The sequence below is a fragment of the Microtus ochrogaster genome, chromosome 16, assembly GCF_000317375.1.
Source record: "Microtus ochrogaster isolate Prairie Vole_2 chromosome 16, MicOch1.0, whole genome shotgun sequence".
In the NCBI taxonomy this organism is placed as follows: Eukaryota; Metazoa; Chordata; class Mammalia; order Rodentia; family Cricetidae; genus Microtus; species Microtus ochrogaster.
The window spans coordinates 38,303,269-38,319,514 of NC_022018.1; the positions used below are offsets into that span (position 1 = coordinate 38,303,269).

General features: G+C 42.3%; 1 protein-coding gene across 2 annotated transcripts in view; it reads left to right on the plus strand.

The window, feature by feature from the left end:
• Window positions 1–7,809: 7,809 nt before the first annotated feature.
• Wrnip1 (Werner helicase interacting protein 1) overlaps window positions 7,810–16,246 on the plus strand; it is a 20,125-nt gene continuing 11,688 nt past the window's right edge. The window contains exons 1-4 of one of the 2 annotated variants that reach the window (XM_026783114.1): window positions 7,810–8,820; window positions 10,799–10,990; window positions 12,242–12,446; window positions 12,486–12,522. In XM_026783114.1, coding sequence (XP_026638915.1) covers window positions 8,014–8,820; window positions 10,799–10,990; window positions 12,242–12,446; window positions 12,486–12,522 — 1,241 coding nt within the window. In that variant the 5' untranslated portion in view covers window positions 7,810–8,013. Of the gene's footprint in view, window positions 8,821–10,798; window positions 10,991–12,241; window positions 12,523–16,246 lie in introns of both variants that reach the window. The other variant, XM_005355011.3, reaches the window with a different exon arrangement.

Genomic DNA, 16,246 nt, shown 5'->3' on the forward strand with positions numbered 1-16,246 from the left:
AGACTGCTGGCCTTCAGAGACCTCCTACCCAGGCTAACTAATACCTCCTGCCTTACCACCCCATTCTGGGATGGACATAATAAACATACTGAGATGTCAGGTGGCAGGATAGAGAGTTAAAAGAAACTCCCACCTTATCCCGGCCATACTGTATGTGTGTCTATCCTTTCTTCATTCCATCCCCACAGCTACTCAGGGTGTATAGTCAGCTTTCTATTGCTCTAACTAAAGGCTTGAAACAACTTTAAAGAAGGAAAAGCTATCTGGAATCACAATTTTGGAAGTTCGATCAGAATAAGTTGACGCCATTGTCTTTGGGCCTGTGGTGAGGCAATAGAACGTCAGGGTAGAGAAACGAAGGGAAGACATGACAGCCAGAAAGCAAGGAAGGAAACAGGAAGGGGCTAGGACTCCAGACACCTTTCCAATGACCTATTACTCCTTTCAGAAAGGTTCTGCCATCTCCCAATAGTGCCACAGGTTGGCAAATACGGCTTTAGCGCATGAGCCTTTGGGAGACTCCTCAGTTCCAAACTACAGCAGTAGGGCCGGGGGTTCAGGCAGAGTGCTCCATGCTTATAAAGGCATGCTGCCCTCTCTCACTTCAGTGTATTCACCACCAGGAATCTACTGCTTTTTTTTTTAATTGGAGGTTCATCCTACAGACAAAATTGATTAAATCACTGTTCAAGTTCCGAATGTAGGTAAACCTGGGCATTGCCCTGCTTGCATAACACAGGCACCTTATCACTCAGGAAAACCCCAGTTTGGGAAGATCTGTGCCAGCTGGAAAACGATCAGATACATTTTTTTTTTCTGTGCTACAAATGAAACTGGCTAGAGACTGGGTATAAAGTACACAAACACAACGCCCTTTGAAATTGTTTTGTAGGGACTTCTAGAACCTGCCAGAAACCAGCAAAACATGAGCTAGCCACCTCTAGTTGAACGTGTACAGAAGCCTGCTCACTCAGCTGATGCCCTCTGCTGTTACAAACTCACCATTCATACAAAACAAGATATTTCTCACTGAAAGGAGCATGTAAAACATGTGACCTGGGCCAAGACATGACTGTCTTTTCCTGAGTATAAGGCACAGGACAGTCCACTTCTTACCATCCTGCTGGTAAGTAGTTCCTCCCCTTTCCTATAAACCAGATCAATGCCCACAGATGACACGATAAATCTGAACACGTTTCCTGTGCCAGTGTCAACAGAAGCCCTTTCTGCTAAAGAAATCTGATGCCAGAACCCTGGCTTATATGTGCGTGAGACAGTGAGCTGGTAGTACCCATGTCAACCAAGAGCCCTTACAACTACCAGGATGTCACAAGTATGGAAGAAATTAATTTTTAAAAACACATATACTTTTTTATCAATAAAGGTAAGGAAAGAGAATTTAAAAGTCCTATTTGTAGTACCAAAAATTCCATCAAGTAATAGAATAAACTAATTAGCAATGTGGCACAGAATCAAGAGATTATAGAAAAGAGAAACATAAGCTTTGAGGAGGGTGGGAGAACCATGGAGTAATAGCAGCAAATGGTCACAGGGCTAGCTTTGATGAAGGTGGCATAAGATGGCTGAGAATCTTGCTGCATGGAATGAACTAGATTCGAATATGGACATGAGGATGAGAGACAATGCTCAGAGGTCCAGCAGCCCGAAGAGGCTCTCAGTATACCAGTGTTCAAACACTGAGTCTGGGTAACACTATGGTTGTGTTCATTGAACTTCTGGGTTAGAAGGTCTTATTACAGCCTCTGAGGACTGCATAGCTCTCACTCAACTCTGAGGCAAGACAGGGAAGGCGGTTTACACAGCTCAAAGAAAGCACTCAAGGACAGATGAAAGCCATCAGGGATCTCCTAGAGAAGAACATCTAATTCTAGGTTTTTGGTTCGAAAAGATTTCATTTCTTGTAATTTTACAACAGAGTTTACATGTATTTGAGTTTAAGCTGATTCACAAACAAACTAAGTTTGACTAAGCAATACTAAATAGTGATTTTTTAAAAAGTGCTTGCTGGTATGGTTATTTTTAGTACCATCACCATCTAGTGGAGAAAACCTTGAACTTCAAAGAGCTAAGGTTTGAGAAGAAATGTAGGGCCATTATACTATTTTACTTTCATTCAGGTCTCACAATTGAGGTTGAGGTTCTTATCCTTCCTAATATTTGGAAACAGACCAGAAGTCAAGTAGCTTTGCCCAGGGCCAAACTATGACTCATTCAGTTCCAGATAACTTGAAATTAAATCTAGTACACTATTACCTCATGCTACTTTCATATGGCTCAATTTTATTCTTGTCTTCAGGAGTAAATTAGATAGATAGATAGATAGATAGATAGATAGATAGATAGATAGATAGATAGATAGATAGATAGAGAAATGATGTGGAGAATTTCCTTATTTCTATATGTGAGCAAATGGCATGAAGATAGTGTAGAACACATGGCTAGTATGCACAAGGCCTTGGCTTCAATCTCCACCACAAAAGAACAACAATGAAATTAGAAAATGGGGCCTCTCAGAGACTGAGCCACCTTCCTTCCTCACAGAAATGATATTTCTGTTGGCGGAAGTTTCCTGTCTCAGAGCTGCTCGGTCCCAAATATGGGGGAGCTGCTTCTCAAATCACCACACAAAGGCTTAATATGACTTAGAAATGCTCGAGTAATAGCTCAGGCTTATCATTAACTAGTTTTTACATTAAAAGCTAACCCATATCCCTTATTTACTTATGCTCTGCCACATGGAGGTACCTTTTCTCAGTACAGTTTTTTGGGGGAAAGTGAATGTAGTTTTATAGGTTACTTCCTGCTCTCTCTTGGTCAGTTTCTCCTCTGACTCCACCCTTCTCCTTCCCGTCATCCTTAGTTTGGTCATCCTGCCTATACTTCCTGCCTGACTACTGGGCAATGATCATTTTATTAAACCAATCTGAGAGACAAATCTTTATAGTATACAAGAGGATTTTTCCACAGCATTTCCCCATTTGTCTAACTAGAAAGGAAGGTTTTAACTTTCACATTAAGATTATATACAACAAAAACAGTTACCAAGAAACAATTACAGTTACAATATCCAGTCTGTTTGTATTTGACAAAATAAAAGAAAATATTTTATCATCTATCTTACCTTTGTGAGTCCAAAGTTTCGTATCTAATTTACCTTTAATCATACATAAGGAAAACTGTAACTATCTAGTCTTCAACTCCATCAAAAAATTCAGAAGGGTGAAGTGTTACATAATGACAAGAACCACAAGTTACCTGGACAGTCACCGAAAGTTCCTCTGTAACATTGGGGCATCAAACTCTGGCCTACAGGCCTAGTATATCTGACAGACTTTCCTCTGAAGCAGGGTATCTTGAAGAACTGTGTTACTTTGTATTGGCGAAGTTTAACAGTTGCTTTTCTTATGTCCTGCTGGTCTAGTTTGGGAAGTAACTGTCAGCATTGAGGCAAGGGTAGTTTCTTTGCCCACATGGCTAGCTTTTGCCATAAAGGAAATAAACTCCATATGGAGTTTCTTCAATGCCCATCATCCTCTTTGAAGTAATTAGTGCTGCCAGAAGTACACATGTCTCCCTGCCAAGAAAAGTCTAAGTTACTAAAACATTTTAAATGCCATATTGTGTAGGTCTCTGAAGTGTTTGAAGATTGCTTACCTATCTGAAATAGATCTTTGTATGAAATAGATCTCTGTATGTATATTGAAAATATACCTAAGTTTGCTATTATAGATGTCTGTTAATTTGTATTTCTTAATTATATATTACATTTTAAATGAGTTGCAAAAGCATCATACCCTAAATAAGAGTAGAAATATTCATACACTATAACAAAATTAACCTTAAATTTGTATTTATAAACTAAAATCCATACCAATGTAAAATATTTGAATTAAAGTAGATTTAATAATCTATCTTTTTATCCTATCATTTCTATATCCTATTCCTTTTATTTTAGAAAGATATCTTTGAATTTAACTCTTTTGTTTAGCTTTTTTTTTTACTATGACCAATAACAGTTTGTAGCCAAGCCTACTAAACAATGACAAATATCCATAATATATTTGGGGGGGGCGTGGGTGTAGTTTTATAGGTTACTTCCTGCTGATTGGGGGCACTGGTAATCTTTGGGGGACTCTGAGAAAATTTAGGATTATGGTCAAGTCCTGACTGGAGTATTCTGTATGGTTGAATCACCTCAGCCAGTCATCTTGAAGCTGTTCTGGATGTAGAACTCAGAAAAAAAAAACTTCTCCTCTGAGACACTGAATCGTTGGAGATATCAGCTCCTATCAGAGATTTTTCAGGGAGTCTTCCTTGATCAAACCTGATTTTTCTTAACCCATAATGAATCCACAGCCTCTCATTTCCAGTGGAAACAAAAGCAGAATCTCTTTCCCAAAGTAACATACCTTTTGACTTAAATTTTGAAGTCAAGATATTTTTAAAATATGTAGGAAGGTTTAATCTAACAGCTTTCAGAATCAAATGTCTCTCAGCAGTTATTCACCCATTAACAATCAAAAATCTAAAGACAGCCAGGCGGTGGTGGCGCACGCCTTTAATCCCAGCACTCGGGAGGCAGAGGCAGGAGGATCTCTGTGAGTTCGAGACCAGCCTGGTCTACAAGAGCTAGTTCCAGGACAGGCTCCAAAACCACAGAGAAACCCTGTCTCGAAAAAAAAAAAAATCTAAAGACAACACAATAATATATATAATCAAGATTCTCTGTGTATTTTCCATCTTTATGTGGCTTATCATATTTTTATTACTCTTATTTCTTTCTTAAAGACTTTATTTTACCCTTCTTTTCTCTCCCAAGACTATATATATATTTTTAAATACACTGTGACTATTTATAGGTTTCTTTCTTTCTTTCTTTCTTTCTTTCTTTCTTTCTTTGTTTTGGATCTATCTTTACTGCATATCTCTATCTTTTTCTGACCACATGAGTCTTTTTTTTTAAGATTTATTTATTTATTAAGTATACAGTGTTCTGCCTGTATGCATGCCTGCAGGCCAGAAGAGGGCACCAGATCTCATTACAGATGGCTGTAAGCCATGATGTGGTTGCTGGGAATTGAACTCAGGATCTTTGGAAGAGCAGGCAGTACTCTTAACCACTGAGCTACCTCTCCAGCCCCTTCCCCAACATGAGTCTTTAAACTGCTAACTGGTTTGACTAGGACCAAAAAAGGCAGCTTTGGCAGCTGGTTTCAATCCACTCCTTAGTTTCCTGAGTGCCTAGCTTTATGGTGGCAGTACCAGTTGGGACCATGTTTACCATCCCAACTCTAAGAATTTTCTAAGTCCTGTCACTGAGTAGTGTGCCACCCACTGTTCATAAATCCCATTCAAGTATTTGGTGGTAGGATCTCTTATAGGAGCCACAGGGTTTTTGCTGCTAATGCTGAGTCAGGAAACCATCTTTTAAAGTAGCTTGACACCAACAAACAGAGCCTCTCCAAGAAAAAATGGTTACCAAGAAGCCGAGTTTGAGTCCAGTTTTGTGTGTTTATAATTCTTTTTAAAGCTTTTTCAGGCTTTATGTGGAAATTCTTGCTGAATGTTTTGAGTTCAGACCCAAACAGCTAGCAGCCACTTCCCAAATTACCATATAGAGGCTTACCATTACTTATAAACACACGATCAATAGCTCAGGCTTATTATTAACTAGCTTTTACATTTAAAGTTAACCAATATTCCTTATTTGTGCTCTGTCACATGGCAGTACCTTTTCTCAGTACAGCTTTCCCATCTTGTTCTCTCCATGTCTGGCAGTGTCTCCTGACTCTGCCCTTCTTCCAATCATCCTTAGGTTGGTTGCCCCACCTATACTTCCTGCCTGGCTACTGGCCAATCAGCATTTAATTAAATCAGTTTGAATGATAAATCTTTATGGGGTACAAGAGGATTATTCCACAGCATACTTCTTCCAATAGGAGCCAACCATTTTGTTCCTCTTTGAGTTTAATATTATTACATTTTTGGTATGTAATAGAAATTGTCATTTCATTTCACATTAGCTATTGCCAGTCTATTTCATGGACTAAGATAATTAAACCTTCAGTGGAAAAACAGTAAACAGATTCTATAGACCTCTCAATGGTATATTGTTGGGTAGTAGATCAAATAAAAATTTTTGTCAAAGTTCATAAAAGTGTCCAATTTCCTTTAATACAATTAATGTATGATTATCAACAATAAAATAATGAAAGTTTGATACTTCAGTGCCCCGGGTATTTGAGAGGTTGAGAACTCCAGCTTCAGCGACTAATCAAAACTCACTCCTCACAACCTGTATTTATATCTTTTAAAGGTTTAATACTTTTATATGTATGAGTGTTTCACCTGCACACATGGTTGTGCACCACCCAGGTGCTGTGCGCCTAGAGACCACAAGGAATCAGATCCTCTGTGAGCCACCACGTGAGTACTGCAGACTTAAAAAGGGTACTCCGCAAGAGCAGCAGGGGCTCTTCACTACTAAGCCACTTCTCTAGCTCCTTTTGCATCTTTTAAAGAGGTGACTTATAGAAAAGCATAATAAAATCATAAGTAGTAATACAAAGATATAGACTATCACACTTACAATTTCTTTTAAACAAAAGTAAAAATATTTTTGAGATAGGGCCTCATTATATAGCCCTCGCTGGCTTGAAACTCCATATGCAGACCAGGCTAGCCTCAAATGCGGAGACTCACCCGTCTGTGCCTCCTTTGTACTGGTATTAAAGGTATCCCCACCACACTCAGCGAGTACTTTTATTTTATTTTATTATTTTTTTAAAGATGTATTTATTTTTTACTTATACAATGTTCTGCCTGCATGTTTGCCTGCAGACCAGAAGAGGGCACAGATGGTTGTGAGCCACCATGTGGTTGCTGGGAATTGAACTCAGGACCTCTGGAAGAGCAGTCACTTCTCTTAACTGCTGAGCCATCTCTCCAGCCCCCAGCGAGTACTTTTAAAATGTCTATGGTACTCCTTTCCTGTTTCTGTCTGCTGCAACTCACCTTTAAGGGATTCCTATAAACATTTTATGAGAATAAAATGCTTGCTGTCCAGTTTACAGCTATTACTTCAGCTATGAGATAACTCTTTTTTTTTTTTTTTTTTTTTTTTTATTTTTCGAGACAGCCTTTCCTGGAACTAGCTCTGTAGACCAGGCTGGCCTCGAACTCACAGAGATCCGCCTGCCTCTGCCTCCCGAGTGCTGGGATTACAGGCGGGCGCCACCACCGCCCGGCTATGAGATAACTCTTAAGCAAGTACTTTGGGTGACACGGCTTAGGTAAAAATAAAGGGGGCAAGGGAGAGAAACGCTTTTATTTGCATTTCCTTGAGCTGCCTTCTAAGTTGAATTGTGTAGCTGCTTGTGTTTTTCCAGTGGGGGTCCTTTCTCCAGTTTTCTAGGCACGTCTTGTGTATTTCCGCTTCGTTCTGTTTTATTACAAATATTTCTCCCTGTCCACACCATCTCTCTCCGAACCCAGAAGGCCAAAATCCTAGAAAGCCAAGTTTCCAAGTTCCTTTCCGCTTTCGCATCACTCGAAGGGCGGAAGGATGCCCTTTCTGGCATTGAGCGGGCGATGCGCACGCGCACCAAGCCTACCCAAGCAATACCTCAGAAACGCCTCGGTTCCCCGGGACGGAACCAGACGAAAGACCCGGTTAGAGACAGAGAACTACATTTCCCAAAGTGCAATGCGAGAAATTGCAGGCGGCGATTGGGGCAAATTGTTGCGCGCTCGTCTGCCTGCTTTGGACTACACTTCCCGACACGACGTGCAAGGCGTTGCCAGCTGCGGGCCGAGGGCGGGTTGACGCGGGAGCTGGGGACGTGAGGCATGAGCGGCGCCCTCCCTCGGCCTGTGCGCGTCCTGCTACCTCCCCGGAGCGCGAGGGTCGCGCGGCACGGGGCCTAGCGGCGGGCGTCGGCGTTCCTAGGGGCAGGTGCAGCGGCGCGGGCGCCGGGGAGGGCAGCGGCCACCATGGAGGTGAGCGGGCCGGAAGACGACCCCTTCCTGTCGCAGCTGCATCAGGTGCAGTGCCCCGTGTGCCAGCAGATGATGCCCGCCGCGCACATCAACTCGCATCTGGACCGCTGCCTGCTGCTGCACCCCGCGGGGCACGCGGAGCCCGCGGCCGGGTCGCATCGCGCGGGGGAACGGGCCAAGGGGCCCTCGCCACCGGGCGCCAAGCGGCGTCGGCTGTCGGAGAGCTCGGCGCTGAAGCAGCCCGCCACCCCGACGGCGGCCGAGAGCAGCGAGGGCGAGGGCGAGGAGGGTGACGACGGCGGCGAGACCGAGAGCCGTGAGAGCTACGACGCACCGCCCACGCCCAGCGGCGCGCGCCTCATCCCTGACTTCCCGGTAGCCCGGTCCAGCAGCCCCGCTAGGAAGGGCTTGGGCAAGAGGCCGGCGGCCGCCGCCGCGGCGGGCAGTGCATCTCCGCGCAGCTGGGACGAGGCGGAGGCTCAGGAGGAGGAGGAGGCAGGGGTGGACGGCGATGGCGACGCGGACGTGGACGGCGAGGAAGACCCCGGGCACTGGGACGCGGACGCCGCCGATGCTTCGTTCGGAGTCAGCGCGGGCCGCTCGCATCCCCGGGCGCTGGCAGCCGAGGAGATCCGACAGATGCTGGAGGGCAAGCCGCTGGCAGACAAGATGCGTCCCGATACGCTGCAGGACTACATCGGGCAGAGTAGGGCCGTGGGGCAGGAGACTCTGCTCCGCTCGTTGCTGGAGACCAACGAGATCCCCTCGCTCATCCTGTGGGGTCCGCCAGGCTGCGGCAAGGTGAGTGTCACTCTTGCCGAGGGTCAGGTGCGGTCCTCAGAATTTCCGACCCCTCCCCGAGAGAGGGAGGCCTGGGGGCGCGGTCCCCGTGCTTGAGCCGAGTTTGCAAGGAGGAAGCAAGTATGTCATTTCCCCAGTTTCCCAAGACATCCTTGTTGGGCGTTTTCCAAAGAAAAATGCCTGAATTTCTTGGTTTGTGCGGAGGTGTGTAGTGATTCTAGCCATCTTTGTGTTCCTACGTACCCCCACATCCTTGATTTTTAGTGACCTAATTCCAAGCAAAGGGCATGCTGCAAAAATTTGGGAAGAAACATTTTGTAAGCTCCATTTGTTGTGGAAAAGTAATTAAATTTTTTCCTGTTCTACTTTTTTTCCTTCCCACTAGTTGGTTTATTCTAACTGGTTTTTGGAACTAATAGAAATCTCCCTTCTGTGCAGCGTTTCAACAGGCATTCCCATAACTTTCTCATATTGCCTTCCGCTTAAGAAAAGCATTCATGCTTTAGTGTCCTGTTCCATGTGTCACTTTACCACAGCCAGAGGAGATTGGCTAGGATATCATGGGTTTCGAGAACAGGTCACTGGAAGAGTACTTGAGAGAATGTGATAAATTGACAATCCTGTTCCTGCCCGTCCATAGGACAATAAAGAATGAGCCCAGGATTGGAATGTAAAGAACGCTTCTTGATTGCGGTTCAGGCTGCTTCAAACACATTTGTGATGTTAATCCTGTTTTTCTTTGCAGCTCATCTCAGCTACACCTCTTTACTTTTTGGAATGCATCATTCCTTTTGTGCCTTCTTGTGTTCATGTTCTCTTTGATCAAGCATAAATCAAATGTACCCCAGATAACAGTCCAGCCTCCAAAATAACATGCTAATTGTTTAGTTGTTGATGTCTTTCGGGCCCCTCCCGGATTTGGTGGTTCCTCTCTTTAGGGGCTTGCTCAGTAGCCTTGGCAGTAATCCTGACATCTGTGTAACACCATTAGAGTGCACATTGATGCTTGTAGGCTCTGCAAAGGTCTGCAGGGAGCTGAGTGGTGAGTCACGGAGGGTTGAATGTGAGAGATTTCTGGGCCAAGTCTGCTCAGTGAGGCAGTTGGTGGTAGTCACAAGCCCATATGACACGGGAGCCTAATTCCAAAAGGCACAGGTAAGCTGGGATTCGTTACTAAGCAGCCAGTGTCTGATGACACTCAACTGTACAACTCCCAGAAAATAAAGTGCTCAACAGTTTGCCATTCAGTAAGCAACCTTCACTTTTTCTTTATTTCCATTTTTAATACTGAATTGCTAATTAATACTGAAGTACTAATTTAATACTGAAGTACTATCAGTAATGGCAAATACATATTTATTGAGCATCCATTAAATGCCAGGTACTGAATTAAGAGTTTTTTTCAGTCTTTCCTTTGTTTTCTGGTAAGTACTAATAAGATCAAATTCTTGCTTTTAATTTTCTTCTAGAGTGGACATTCAGAAGTGGCATGTAGCCACTTCACATACTAGCTGCTGTCACTGCATTCAGAAGCCATTCATTTTGCTTTTCTCAGCTAATCTGCTGGCTTCCCATTTGAGCTTGGTTCTGGGATCAACTCTTATCCAGGGGCCTTCAACATTATACTCTTGGCCAAAGGAGAAAGAATTTCTCTTTGGTGAGAGGTCACAGCTGTTACCCCAGCTTTGCTAAATCAGGACTGCTATTCTTTATTGGGATTCATAAGATCTTAAAGAGTCCACCAAAAAAGAATCAAAAGGAGTTAAGAGGAGGGGAGTGGTCAGAATTAACTATCTTCCCATCTTAATTGTAATTATTTTGTTGTTGTTTTTTTTTACAACTCCATAGTCTCTCTGCTTCAGCATTCCGCCATGTTCAGTGTACTTGGTTAAATAGTTACGGTGCTACTTGTGGTACCATGTATGCTGCCCAGTCTGTCTGGTGAGTTTTTCAAACTCTGTTTATCATCTTTTTCTAGACCACCTTAGCTCACATCATAGCCAACAACAGCAAGAAGCACAGCATAAGGTTTGTGACGCTGTCTGCAACAAACGCCAAGACAAATGACGTGCGAGATGTCATAAAGCAGGCCCAGAATGAAAAGAGCTTCTTCAAAAGGAAAACCATCCTCTTTATTGATGAGATTCATCGGTTCAATAAATCTCAGCAGGTATATTAACTTTTTACTATTTTTCAGATATTATGTGCATAAACTAGGACACACAGAATGTAAGATCACAAAGCAGTATACAAATGCAACAGATGTTAACTGTCCTCAAGACACTTAGGCTGCCACCCATCTTCAAACTTATTTCTCCATTTTTTTTTTCTTTTTTGTATTTTTCGATGACACGAGAATGCTTTCTCCCTCTGATAAATGGAATGATTGCTCTATCTCTGGCTTTCCATGTAAGAAAAGGATCTTTTGATCCAGTTTCCAACTTTTAGAGGCTTTTAATCTAAAAAGACATTGTGACCAGTTGCACTTGATCTAAAGATCTTTTTAAGGTTAGGGTATAAAGCACTTATCTAGCTTATGAAAACCCTGGATTCTAGCTCTTATCCCTCTCCCCCAAATTTGTGGTTTTATTTCTGCCCAGTATATGTATGTTCCAAATTATTTTCTGTTTTCTGTGCCTTCTAGCTCTAGTCAAGAAAAATATTAAAAGATAATGTTCTAAATGTTTATTTTAAGGCCTTTAGACATAAAATGATACAATTTGATTTTATATAAAGCTTCATTTTGAATTACCTAAATAGAAAAATGGCTGTTTTTCAGGCATTCTTTTCTCTTTGATTTACATTGTTGCAGCTTTTTAACTGCAGGTAGAAATATTTCACAAAACTAATAAACCTTTTTTCTCCTAAGGTGAATCTTTTTGAGTAAAACAACACTTTAGAATTCTGCCTGACACTGGCTTCATGGTTTCACATGGGACCGTTGACCTGACATTTCCCCTTTAGACAGTATCTGGAGGTTATATATTCACCAGTGTTAAGAGCAGTAACAGGTTGTTTGAATACTTGTAGGGGAAGAATATTTTAGAAATTCTAACACTGTGTTCTTCTATAAAAAGCTGGCATGCAGTTGTACAGACTGTGTACTAGTTCAGCAATAGGGAGAAGGTACTTTTCTAAGCAAAGAAGTAGTTTATGTTGAAGTTGTTGGAATTGCTCTTATAGGTAGGTGGTAATTTACCATACTTTTTCAATAAGAGACCAGGCTTAGACACTGTACCCAAAAGTTGAGCTTTATACATGTTAATCAAGAGGGATACTCGTGAAATTGATCTGCTCTATCTGATGAGTGTTCTGAAAAGGTAAAATTAGGGAAATGAAAGAGTGGATAGACAACTTACATAGGGTTCTGCCCATGGCTGTTGAGTAGAATCACTGTCTTCTCTTTTCCTCCCATGATTAGGACACTTTCCTTCCTCACGTGGAATGTGGGACGATCACACTGATTGGTGCAACCACGGAGAACCCTTCCTTCCAGGTCAATGCCGCTCTTCTGAGCCGATGTCGGGTGATTGTTCTTGAGAAGCTTCCAGTAGAGGCAATGGTGACTATTTTAATGAGAGCTATCAACTCACTGGGAATCCATGTCCTAGACTCTAGCCGTCCTACTGACCCTCTGAGCCACAGCGCTCCTGTAGCTCGGGCTGCTGACCCTCTGAGCCACAGCAGCAACTGCAGCTCTGAGTAAGTAGATTGTGCGCACTCCTGGACGCCCACACCTCCCTGAGAATCTCTTGGCAGAGGACCAAAGAGGGCTGGGCCTCAGCCAGTGGAGGGTTGGTGGCAGAGAATTGTCCATCTGGCTGTAAGGATAATAAACAAGAAGTGTTTAATCCTGCCCTCAAGACCTCCTTCGGGGGTCCCTTAAGTGCATTTTGTGGCTCCTCATAGGTGTGTCTATATCTTTTTGAGCTTTAATGCTGCTGTTACTGTAGTTACTGGGCATTTGCATTTATGCTTCATGCTTTTTCCTCGATCACTTGTTTTAAAGGTTTAGAAAGACTATAGTCTTATTTTAAAGGCTTCAAGCTGCTTTTTAAAAAGAGGAAATAGATCTATATTTCTAGAATTAATTTACACATCTTTGGAGATTTGTATTAGATTGTGATTTCTTTTGTCCCACAGTGTGTTTTCCAAGGTGTTGGGGAGAAGTTGCTGTAACTCTGATCATACAGTGACTTAAAACATTTTGCATACTCCAAAACTCATTCCCCTGGAAGTCAAGAAGTTAGTTGAAAGTGACAAATAAGAGGCTGTCTCATTCCTTTTGCTCCTCAGCTCTGCATCATGACTACCCTGTAGCGTTTGGATGATGAATCCATTTGATTTCTTGGGTCAGAGGTTCTCCTTTATTGTTGGAAATGTTCTTCTGAAGTCGTTTGTTCATGTGGTGGCTGAAATAACGCAGTGAACATAGTGTGGTCTGCAGAGAGGCTGTTGCCCTCCTCCTCAGGCCATGGACCAGACAGCTGCATGTGCTGCTCCAAGGCCAAGTTCTGGGGCCTCTTTTCAGTGAGGATTAAAGCGCTCAGGTTTTGGGTTTCAACAGTTCTCCCTGTGTCTGGATTCTCCCATTTGCTCTTGTCTTAGATGTAGGAAGAATGCCACATTGAAAACCTTGAAGTATTTGGCTAAGGACCCCAGAGCAGAATGAGGTTGCTTTATTATAGAGTACAGTTGTGATTGAATGGCCATTAGGACTGTGGCCAGAAAAAAAAAAATGTGGGGCCTGCTGTTATCTGTCCATTGTGCTCATAGCAGGAGCCCTGGTGGGCTGGGCTTGTGTAGGTCTCAGGTCATTGTATCTGGTATAATCTCTCAGTCCCTGACCCTTCACAAATAAATATGCAGGTACAGTGTTTACATTAAATCTACACACATTCTCCCACTCCCACATACTTTAAATTCTGATTAGATTGTTTGTAGTTTAAAAAAAATTGCAGTCAACTCAATATCCTGCTCATGACAGACAAATGCTATACAACTGCTACGCTTCCACCTCCCTAGATTATAATGCTATATGACTAGCTCTTGTTCGCTATTGTATAGGGACTAGTGACAAAGAGGAAAAGATTTACACGTTTGTAAACATGCATTAAATAAAACTTTTCAGTCACAGATTGATTGAATTTGAAGATGCAGGGAATCTGTGGACCAACTGTAAACTCATTCCACCATGTAGTAAAGACAAACTGAAAAGGAAAAAGGAAAGAAAATTCCCAAGCTGTAGGAAACTATTATTATCCCATGTTCTGGTTGTTGTAATGTGTATGCAATTTTATGTCCTGTTGGTTCAGGGTCTTTTTTATTTCATGTCATTTCATGGGACTGGATTATCCAAGTTCTCCAGGTCTCCCACTCACTGCTTAGGCATGACTGAAATGCGGTCATAGAACTGTGGAGCCCGTCCTCATGAGGAGGCTTCTGTGCTTTAAGAGAGTTCTAGGTGACCTGCAGGCACATGAAGGAAGTGTGAGCAGATCCAGTGGAAGAATTCAGATATTATATGTTGCTAAACTAGTAGTCACATACTGAATAAATCAGTCACCCTTAACCTGCTAAAATTGTATTGCAGTCAATGCAAACCTCCAGTATCCAACATGTCTTAAGTTTTTCTCTGTCATTGATCCGGTTATGGCTTCTTTCATTCTTGCTTGTTTCTGTCTTCCACCTTTTTGGGAATGCTAAGAAAACAGGAGGCTGTCCTTGTTTATATCCCCAGCACCTGTTAAGTGTGTTTTGCATCCTTGGTGATTGCTTAGGGCATAAATCAATTCTAGCTTTTAATATGAGAGACATAGTTTATTCCTTAGTATCGTCCTTCATGGGACATAATTGTCCAGGTGTGAGACCTTTTTCTTTAATAGAAATATTCCTTCTTAATCTGTTGCAAGCACAGTAAAATAAGTATTAGCCTTAGCTTCATTAATTGGTCAATTTGCTAGCATTTCTGACAAGATGTTAGGAGGTGTCATAGGCCACAGAAGAAACACATTTTAGATGACTTCCTCAAAGAAGTAGCTGACTCCTCAATTGCCAAGAAAAATTTTTCCCCTACTTTGCCAGAGAGTATTTTATTGCTGACATTACAGTAGGACAGAAGTATTCAGTTTCTTGCTCGGCTTTCATGCTGGGGTTCACACCCAAGTCTTTACAAGCTTAGTTACTAAGCTCCACCCATCTCCACCCCAGCCTGAGTGCTCTTTAAAAAATATTCTTAGGCCTTTAATCCCAGCATTCCTGAGGCATTGAAAGTCCTGCATATGCTAGATATTGCTGAGTGCTGAAAAGTACATTCCTGTGCCTGCAGAGAGCATGTAGGGTGACAAGAGCCACAGGAGCAAAGGGCTGCTGGTGCTCTGCTGTGGTCATGTGCACAAGAGAGTACCTTAAACTTCGTGTACTAGTCTCCTTTTCATCCAGCTTATATGATCCCGAGTATATAAGACAGGTATGTAAATCAAACTTTGGTGGTAATTCGTTAAATTTTTAAACTTTTTTTTCATTTTATTGTTTTTGTTTTTCTCAACAGGGTTTTTCTGTATAGCCCTGGTTGTCCTGGAACTCACTCTGTAGACTAGGCTAGCCTTGAAATTAGAGATTCACCCGCCTCTGCAGTGCACTACACCCAGCTAAAATTATTTTCAAACAGTTGTTTGGTGTATATATTTTTTTTTCACTAAAGATGAAAACTTGATTGCTAATAATGAGATGAATGTACTTGTTTGTCTAAAGCAATGCAAAGGATACAATAATTGTAACTTACATGCTGAGTATTGACCATAGAAAAATATTAAGTCACTGTCTTGAGACTGGAGATATAGCTTAATTGGTAGAGTGCTTTCCTAGCATGCTTGAGGTCCTAGGTTTGGTCCCTAGCACTGCAAAAATGGCATAATGACTTAAATCTATAATCCAGCACTTGGGATGGAGGCAGGACAGTGTGAGGTTCAAAGTCATCTTAGCCTGTCTAATGCAAGTCTAGCTTGTGTTACATTTGACCTCATCTCAAAAAGGGAAGTTTTGTTTGTCCGTCTGTCTGTTTGTCTCATCCATCCATCCATCCATCTATCTATCTAAATTTTGGTTTTTTGAGACAGGACCCTGTGGCCAGGTTAGCCTTGAACTTGATCTGTGTGATTTCTACTTCCCAATGCTGCAATTACAAACACATTCTGGATACAGTGTTTTAGATAGCAAATACATCTTGATTACATGACACAAAAAATGAAGTGTGCTGTCTGTGTGCTTGGTTAATTTTGGAAGGAGGCAAGGACTGACTGTCTGTGGTCAGTGATCTTGTACTGTTGAGTGTAGTAATAGGAGCGGCGGGCCGCGTCCCGGCACCCGGCCGCCCACATGGCTAGCTCTACCCGAAATAATTACACGGACACTGTGTTCATTTAAT